The sequence below is a fragment of the Elaeis guineensis genome, chromosome 3 (assembly GCF_000442705.2).
Source record: "Elaeis guineensis isolate ETL-2024a chromosome 3, EG11, whole genome shotgun sequence".
NCBI classification, from domain to species: domain Eukaryota; kingdom Viridiplantae; phylum Streptophyta; class Magnoliopsida; order Arecales; family Arecaceae; genus Elaeis; species Elaeis guineensis.
In genome coordinates, this window is record NC_025995.2 from 124,280,140 (window position 1) to 124,290,583 (window position 10,444).

General features: G+C 36.6%; 1 protein-coding gene across 1 annotated transcript; it reads right to left on the minus strand.

Moving 5' to 3' along the window:
* Positions 1-9,234: 9,234 nt before the first annotated feature.
* Positions 9,235-9,936, minus strand: LOC140856353 (uncharacterized). Its single transcript, XM_073253460.1, has one exon. The coding sequence runs from the start codon at positions 9,934-9,936 to the stop codon at positions 9,235-9,237; it is 702 nt and encodes a 233-aa protein (XP_073109561.1).
* Between the last annotated feature and the right edge of the window lie 508 nt (positions 9,937-10,444).

Here is a 10,444-nt window from a genome sequence, read left to right on the forward strand (position 1 = left end):
ATATTGGAACAAGTTAACTACTGTACCCTAACGCTAATCTGCTAACCAGAAACAACAAAGAAGGCAGTCAAATATCTGAATTTCAGACAGGAAATGAGACCAACCGCCGGCAGAAGGCTAGTAGCTGGTGAGCCGTTAAAAGAGGCTGTGGTCAGCTCTCGGTTGACGTACCATTTTCGATAGGCCGCCGATCTGGGCCCAAACCAACCTATCCCGGTAGGGCGAGGCGCAGCTGAAAAAAATATTCATTGCAGCGCATCACTCATATTAATTTCTTTCAATAAAACCAATCGTAAACTCTTCGTCCGCTCTCAATAATTGGATGATAAACTCCATGGTATGCTATCATGTGTATCTCTCATATTCATTTATTCCAATAAAACTACTATGTAACATGCATGTACAGTGCGTGTGCATTATAAAACGAAGAAAAAAATAAAATAAAATATCAACTGTCAAGCAAGGGAGGAGCCAAAATTATGCTGCGGAATTACAGAAAAATGATGGCCTGGAAAATATAACAAAATTGAAGTTAGCTTTGAAGCCATGCACCCAAAAGTTTTGATTATAATAATAGAAATACAAACTGCACCATTGCATTGATGTAAGGGTTATGGAAATACTAATTTCACCTGCAATGTGTAACTGAAACATGTCTTCCTGATATTGAAGGTAAAATACCGAACTCATGAGAAATTTTATCTGATGCTCGTTACATGGACCGTAGCCGGATCACCGGAGTAGAGCATGACAACTAATGGACAAGTAAGATGATAAAAGGGATATTTTTAAAAGAGAGAGCCATGAGCGGTTGATCAGAAGAGAGGACCGTCGGAGCTATTTTTGGCCGCCAGAATAAGGTATGTTTCTTTGCCCTTCTATTCAGATTAATCTTTCCGGCTATCAATGTGCTTGGAAGCTGGCAAGTTGCTGGTTCGGGCTCAAACATGGCACCCTTATTTATGTTGTTTCTCTCCTTCCGTCGCTGGCAGCAAGGATGGGTGGGGCTGCCACCGGGATGGTAGCCTCGCCGCCACCGGGATTGCCGAGGAGGGTGGCCGGAGATGGCCTACCCTGGCCATGGGAAGGGCAGGCGTTCGGGTCTCCTACTTTGATCGTGGGGAAGAGGAGAAGAAATCTCTTCTCTCTTCTCAAAATAAAATTAAAAAAAATTAATAATAATTAAAAAAAATTGGGACACAGGTAAGGGTTCCGATAAACCTCAATATATGATTTTTTTAAAAAAAATTAATTTGATTAAATTGATTTGTTTGATAGGAGAACAGTCCAACAAACAGGAGGACAACGAGTAGGGTTTTGATATTCAGACTGTAAGGCTGTGAGTTTGATTTCTCATTGATCGAGGTAAGAATCCTGTACATGATCATCACCATATATGTTATTTGTTCATTAGTTTTATGATGTTGATTTTGCATTACTGGATTTATGATTGATGAGTTTTCTATGCTTGAGACATCGATATATGGCTTATATGATTCTTTTTTAAATATGAGCATGTTATGAAAAGATTTCTATGATTGATGGTATGAGTCTTATGGATATGACTTATCAATTTGATCATCCTGTAATTTAAAATTAATTCGATAAAATCAATAATTAAATAAAAAAGATATGGTTTGGACTACCCTCGACATATGGATCAGCCGGTCAGGAGCTCATGTCTAGGACAGTCTGTCAGGAGCTTATGCCTAGGATAGTCTCCACTGGCTTGTAGGTGGATCAGCCGGCCAGAAGCTCATGCTTGGGACAGCCTGCCAGGAGCTTATGTCTGGGATAGCCTCTCACGGTCTTTCATACGTGGGACAGCCGGCCGGGAGCTCATCCTGGGACAGCCTTGAAAGGCTTATATGAAAAGAAAAATTGGATTAGAAAGAGATTGAGGTATGGTCTGGGTTAGTCCAAAGTCAAAAAGGATAAAAGATTGTCAAACCGAAGATGTGAAAAGATGAAACACATAACATGTAATTCAAGAATGAATGAAAACTTCACTTGGTGATATGTGATGATCCATATTTATTAAATGCATGTTCATGTCAATATTCGAGTTATTATATACGTATGAGTCTTCATAAAATTGTATTGGTTTTAAAAATATTAATTTTATCTACTGGCTTGATGTACATGTGCAGTGATTCTTACTGAGCTGGAGAAGCTTATATTTTCTTCTTATTTTTTTTTCAGACTCACAGGATGCTTAGTTTGGATGGTTTGGACGAGAGCAAATAAGAACTGAAGCCTTTAGTAGTTCAGTTAGTTTAAATTCTCTAATACCAATGAACATTTGAATAATTGTATTGAACAAAGTTTACTTTTGATTTGAAGTTGTGACTCGGTTGATTTATTTGGTATTTACTTGGTTATTTAAAATTTTGAAGTGTTAATTATTTAGGCCTTACATGATCTTTACGGTGCTGCTCTAGAGTTTGTGTGGCCATGTCACGTGGCCAACTCAGGTGCTGGGTTCGGGCGTGACACTTAATCTCTCAGAGATACTGATAATTTACTGAGCTCGTAAAGCTCACACCTTCTTTTTTTTTTTTTTTTTTCAGATCCAAAAGATTCTATGGAGTTTAGGACTAATCAGTGAGGAGCATAAAATTATGTATTGATGAAAAGGCAGACTTTATATATTTTTTAAGATTTTGTTCTAAGGAGTGTGTAGCCATCACGTGCCTGATCTGGATGTTGGATTCGGAGTGTGACAGAACCTTTATGATTTTATTCAAATTAATTTTCTAATCCCCTCTTCTCTACTCTAATCTTGTGAGGTGTAGTACCGGCTCCAAGTTAAATAGCACAGAAATGATGAGGAACGATGCAGCAAGAACCTTTAACTATTTCTGCACAGTCTCCAAAAGAGAGATCTTTTGTACATGGGTATAGGGTTGGCTGAGTCTCCAATTGTCTCTTCCTTCCCATCTCTCTCTCTCTCTCTCTCTCTCCCTCCTTTCAAGTGGCATTAGGAGCTCGGTCTTATATTTCTAAGATTTTTTTTTGGATGAGATAAAAGGATATCGAGATGTTGCGATGAAAAACAAAAAAATAGGCATCGAAAGATTCATAAAGGTGAAAGTGATCTGTGGATTCATTTTTATATTCGAATCAATCTAAATATGGATAAAAATTTGATGATTCGACTAATATATGTATCTATATCTACATCCATAAAAAAAAAGAATATAAATATAGATAGATAACTATCTAATCCATATCCGAATATTTAAATCTATATATAATTTTGTATAGTACTAATTAATTTTTAAGAAAAATATACAATCATATACACATGTTATTAACTTAATTTATCATCTATCTAGTAATATCTTTGATTCGTAGTCATAAAATTTAATAATTTAGATAATATATGTAATTATATTATATTTTTAATATTTAAATTATTTTTATATATATTTAAAATAAATATGAATATAAATTTTTATATTTAAATAATATTTATATCCATATATATTTATATCCATCGGAGAAAATAAATATTGATATGGATATATTGATACACCATCCGATTTCAGCCCTACGGAGCGGAGAGACCCATAGCTTCTCTTGACCCGATTACTTGGTGGGGTCCACAAGCAATTACTACGTCCCCATGATTGGGGATCATGGCTTCCGTGTGACTTGCAGATCGTGCGGAGCCGAGAACTCCCATCAGGCTCATGATGATCAGACGGGGATTATCCAAAGCAGCCTCCATGGACCTTTCCATGGTGACACAAATGTGTGGATGCAAATCATGTCCACGCAATTTGCAGGGCCATTGGATCTTATCCTTGACGTCACCGCATGGTTCACAGAAATAAACCATATGAATCTTCAATATTTCCTAAAAAGTATATTTTTATTTTAAAAATTATCGAATATTTTATTCATCGTATATATAGTGGGAGTCTCATTGATATCCTTTCAAGTATATAAAAAAGATTCTGTACCCTTGTAAATAATCCCATACGATCATGCGTGATGCTGCACATAGGATAAAAAAAAAAGAGAAAAAAAAAAAAGAAAAATTGATACCGGAATGAGGCCATGCGTGAATTAGTGAAATTCACCTCTACAGTCAAAACTTGCGATAACACGGTCTGTTGATAAAACTAGCATGGTTTGGTCGGATTTGATCCTTATGTAATTCTTCACACTAGTTTTTTTGCTTGAATGCTCCCCTCGTATCCTAGCTGATTCCCCCACCTTTATCGGGCTTGCGCTCGTAAATCTGGTACTGTTGATATATTATTTTTAATCTATGGAATCTCAGATGTGGCTCTCTACCCTTGCCAAGAATCGCATGCCATCTTGGCTGACTTCCAGCTTTCTTTCAACTGTAACAGCAGCATTTGGCAGCTTAATTCAACTGGTGACTTTCCTCTGCTTCTCTCCACCGTTTCATCAAAAAAAATACCAGAGGCATTAATCTGAAAACGGCTCAGACTCTTTGGAAAATCAAGGCCTTTTCAACAATCAAATGTTGTCTTTGCGCGTCTTCTCAACAGGATTAACATAAAAAAAAAAAGAAAAAGAAAAACTAGAAAATATTTCGGTAGTTGTCCTCCTGTCCATTTTCAGTTAATCTATGGTCCATCTTCCGTTCTCTTGCATTGCCTCCTCCCAAAGGTGATGCGTGCAACCTTTGCAGTGATTGGGTCCATGCTTTCTTTCCCAAAGAACAGCAACTATCTATCTTTATCGTCATCGCTGTCCTCCTTTGGACGGGAAAGGAATGCACACATTTTTCTCAGTAGAAGCTCCTCCGCTCCTTCCCCACTGCCATTGCCTGCAAAGTCACACATTTTCTAAATGACCGGTCAATTCTCTATGGTTCTAAAGAGTTTCTTGCTTTGGTAAGATCTGAGAAAAATTGGAAAGGATTTCTAAGATCTCTTTTGGATAAGCTATTTCATCCTTGCAGCGGTAACTCTTGCTTCTCTCCATCTGCAGATTATGTACATATTTGAAGGTATATTTTTACTCGTCAAAAGTAATTTCGGATCTAAAAATAGAATTTTAGTATGTGGCTACAATCTAAAAGTAATTCTAGATCACGTTTAAGATCTCTCAAAATGTGACTTACATAAAATTGATCGTCTCCCATTTTCCATAGATGCAGCACCGCAAGTTAAAAATCACCCATCTCTATTTATATCATTTTTTTTTTATTTTCAGAATTATTAATTACCTTTCATTTCCATCTACATCCCTTTTTACTTCTGGTCGTCATGGATTCTGAACATGTCTTTCATGATATTATATCAGACTACTTCCTCTGTTTCGACCAGGTCTGCCCTTGCAATTCTCCTCGCTGTTCAGACTACTTTCACTGTTTCATACTCTCTTTTCATTGTGCCTGCTTGCACACTTTGATCTTGGTTTTCTGGTTTCTGTACATTGTTTCATGTTGCTGCTCCTGTTGTACACTTCTCTGTCTATAAAGCTGGTGGTTTAGGAGGCAAGTCTCCCCAGCATCGATTTCATCAAAAAAAAAAAAAAAAAAGAAGACTGGTGTTTTGCGCTCCTATTCTCAACGCATCATGTAAAAAGGTTTCATAGTTGAACCCTCACAATGAAGTTGTCAAAGGAAGAATGATGGGCTTGGAATAAAATAATACTATATTTTATGAAGGTACTCAAAGGCTCAAAATGCTCATTGTTTCATTACAAAATGACCCCATGGATATTTATAGCCATTAGGAGAACTTACTAGACATAATACATCACTAAATATGCATTTATAACACTTCTTTCCAAGGGTCACATCCATATTCCGAGATTAACTCATAATTATTCGTGCATCTTCTAGATAATAGGAGTTTCTATATGACTCTTTGGCTCCCAAGACTCTTAGACTCCCAACATTAATGATATTATATTTAAGTTTATTTACTAACACCCTCTCTTAAACTTAATTGTATTCCATCCTTCATGCCAAGTAAGTTCTTGAGCTTGTGAAAAAGATTTGCTGCAAGTGGCTTGGTGAAAGATATCGGCAATTTGATCATAAGTCTTTGCATAAGCTAACTCCACATTCTTCTCTTTTATATGCTCCCTTATGAAATGAAAACGGATGTTGATATGTTTACTCCTTTCATGATAGACCGGATTCTTTGCTAATGCCATTGCCAACTTGCTATCCACATATATCTTAGTAGCATTACCTTGAGAGAAATAGATATCTTGTAATAATCTTCTAAGCTATATAGCATGGCAAATACATGAAAATACTGCAACATATTCCACCTCACAAGTAGAAAGAGTCACAATAGCTTGCTTCTTAAAAAGTCAAGTGAATGCCGTATCACCCATATAGAAAATAAATCCGATTGTACTCTTTCTATCATCCGAATCTCCTCCCCAATCACTATCCAAATAACCAAAAAGCCGAAAATCATAAGAAGGAGAATACATTAATCCATGAGATAAAGTACCTCGGATGTAACGAAGAATTCTTTTTGTGGCCTTCCAATGTGTAGATTTTGGTTCCTCTATGAAACGACTTAATAAGCCAACTCCATATAGAATGTCCAGTCTTGTGCATGTGAGATATCTTAAGCTTCCAACTAAGCTTTTATAAAGAGTAGGATCCATCACCTTACCTTCTTCAAATTTTGATAGTTTGACTCCACAATCAACAGGGGCGCTTATTGGCTTGTAATTTTCCATCTTAAACCTCTTAAGAATCTCCTTTGCATATGCTTCTTGAGAAATGAAGATGCTTTCATTATTTTGCTTGACCTCTAAGCCAAGAAAATATGACATAAGCCCCAAATTTGTCATCTCAAACTCTAAAATCATAGTTTGCTTGAATTCTTCAAACATTTGAGGGTTGCTTCCTATAAAAATAAGATCATCCATATACAAAGAAATAAACAATATATCTTCATTCTTCTTCTTCATATATAAGGCATGCTCATATGGACATTGCATGAAGTCATTAGCTTTGAAGTATGCATCAATTCTATTATTCCATACTCTAGGTGCTTGTTTCAAGCCATAGAGCGCCTTCTTCAACTTCAAAACTTTTTCTTCATGATCCTTTTTCACATATCCTTCGGGTTGTTTCACATAAACTTCTTCTAAAATTTCATTCAAAAAAGCTGATTTGACATCCATTTGAAGAATTGGCCATTTGAATTGTGCTGTAATAGAGATAAGTAATCTTACAATTTCCATACGAGTAATTGGGGCGAACACTTCTTCATAATCGATACCGGCTTGTTGCTTGTAGCCTTTGGCTACCAATCTTGCTTTGTACTGCTCTATATGTCCTTGAGCATTCTTCTTCTTCTTGTAAACCCATTTAACATCTATGGATTTATGGCCTTCGGGGAGAGTAATAAGTTCTCAAGTATTATTTTTTTCTATTACTTTGATCTCCTCATCCATGGCGGCTTTCCAAATCTTATCTTGTATTGCATCTTCAAAAAAAATATTTTCATTGTTAGCCAAAAGACAAATGAGATTAAGTTCGTTTGTTACCTCATATAGCTCTTGCAAACTCCTTGTCTTCTTTTGCATTGGACTATCATCCAAAAGAGGTGATACTCTAGAATGTGAAGATGAAGGTGGTGAAGAAACTTCAAAATACACCTTTAATTCTTTCTCTTCTTCTTCCTTCTCTTCATAAAATAGCTCTTTGTTTGATTGCCAACTCCACATGCCATCTTCATGAAACTCCACATCTCTACTAATATGAATCTTCTTAGCTTTTGGATCAAAGAGCTTATAAGCTTTAGATCGAGCATCATACTCGATAAAGATAATTTTTTTACTCTTGTCTTCAAGCTTCATTCTTCTTTGGTCTGGGGTATGAGCATAGGTGATACTCTCAAAAATCTTCAAGTGTGAGACACTAGGTTGTCTTCCACTCTATGCCTCTTGTGGAGTTATATCCTCTAGGCTCTTGGTAGGACATCGATTAAGCAAGTAGACTACATAATTTACGACCTTCATCCAAAATTCCTTCGACATGACCTTCGTCTTCAGCATACTTCGAATCATATCAAGAATAGTCCGATTCTTTCGCTCCGCCACTCCATTTTGTTGGGGGGAATAGGGTGCCGTCAAGAATTGTCGAATGCCATACTCCTCACAAAAATATTCGAATTCTTTGGATGTGAATTCGCCTCCACGATCGGATCGTAGGGCCTTGATGTAGTAGCCACATTCTTTTTCCATCATAGCTTTGTACTTTTTGAATGTGGAAAATACTTCAGACTTCTCCTTCAAAAAATACACCCAAGTTTTTCTGTTAAAATCATCAATAAAGGTTAGAAAATAACGATGCTCTCCAAAAGATGTTGGAGAAATTGGCCCATATATATCAGTGTGGATGAGTTCAAGTGGCTTCTTTGTATGATAGGAAGCTTCTTTGAAAAAACTCTTTCTTGATTACTTACTAAGAACACACCCTTCACAAAATTATTCTGGAGAGTCAATATGTGGTAAGCCTTTCACCATCTTCTTGCTTTATAGTTGCTTAAGGCCACCAAAGTGAAGATGACCAAATCTCAAGTGCCAAAGCCATGAGCAATCCTTCACACTTGCATTCAAATATTTAGTATCAACATGTTTGATGTTAAGCATGAACATTCTATTCTTTGTCATTTGAACATGGGCTATCAAATCATTCTTTTGATTTCTCAAAAATAGATTTCTATTTTTCATATGCACATCATATCTTTTCTCCAAAAGCTGTCCCAAACTCAAAATATTGTTCTTCATCTCCGGTATGTAATAAACATTAGAGATAAATAAATGACTTCCATCTTTTAATTGAATAAGGATTTTACCTTTGCCCTTCATGTCTACTTTGGAGGAGTCACCAAAAGATACATGTCCATTCATCGATTCATCCAACTCCGTGAACATGTTCTTATAACCACACATGTGATTACTTGCACCGGTGTCCAAGAACCACATATTTTGCTCACCAGTGTCATCTTCTTTGCAAGCAAGCAATAAGATTTCATCATTATCTTCTTCTTTCTTCTTTGCATAATGAGCCTTCTCTTCAACTTGGTTAGCATCATTATACTAACAATCTGAAGCATAATGACCAAGTTTGTTGCAATTAAAACAATGAACTTTGGAATTGTCATACCTTTTGCCTCTAGATGAGCCTCCTTGTCCATGTCTTCCTTTTGAATTTTGGCTTAACTCCTCTTTATTATTGTAGCATCCATGTCCTCGACCGTGTCCACGGCCTCATCCTCGGCCTCTTTGACTCCTTTCATTCTTGGAGTCTTCTTTGTTCTCCTTCAAAGAAACCTTGGATTGAAGAACTTGCTCCAAAGGCTCTTGCCTCCTCTTGTTGAATCTTTCTTCATGAGCTTGTAGAGATCCCATAAGCTCGTCTATAGTCATCTCTTCCAAATCTTTTGATTCCTCGATGGCAACTATAATATAATCAAATTTGACATCCAATGAGCGTAGAATTTTTTCTATCACTTTGGTGTCATCCATAGTTTCGTCGTTCCTCCTCAATTGATTGACAACAGCTAAAACTCTTATGAAATAATTCGAAACACATTCAGATTCTTTCATCTGTAGGGCTTCAAATTCGCCTCGAAGAGTTTGGAGGCGAACTTTCTTCACCTTCTTTTCTCCTTTATATGAATTTTGGAGAATCTCCCATGCTTGCTTTGAAGTGGTTGCCACCGCGATCTTCTCAAAGGTTGATTCATCTATAGATTGATAGATGAAATATAGGATTTTCTTATCCCTCCTTCGAGACTCTCTTTGTTGATTGGTGAGAGCCTCTCCTTCTCTTGGCTCTTGATAGCCTTCTTCTACTAGATCCCAAAGATCTTGAGACCCAAGTAGAGCTTTCATTTGCAGGCACCAATTTTCATAGTTTGTTTTGGTGAGGCGAGGAAAGGAGGGTTGGAGGAGACTATTGGTGGACATTATGGCTTTGATACCACTTTGAAGTTGTCAAAGGAAGAATGATGGGCTCGGAATAAAATAATACTATATTTTATGAAGGTACTCAAAGGCTCAAAATGCTCATTGTTTCATTACAAAATGACCCCATGAGTATTTATAGCCATTAGGAGAACTTACTAGACATAATACATCACTAAATATGCATTTATAACACTTCTTCCTAAGGGCCACATCCATATTTCGAGATTAACTCATAATTACTCATACATCTTCTAGATAATGGGAGTTTCTATATGACTCTTTGGCTCCCAAGACTCTTAGACTCCCAACATTAATGATATTACATTTTAGTTTATTTACTAACACACAATAGCATCCCCATTGTACTAATAAAAAAAGAAATTAGTCTACAATGGACAAAGCATTGGTATAAATAGTATCCTACAATCCAAAAACATATTACCGACAAAATGCATTGGAAGCAACGAGCTTGGCATGTCCTCAGCCAGACTGTAGATTATCAAACACG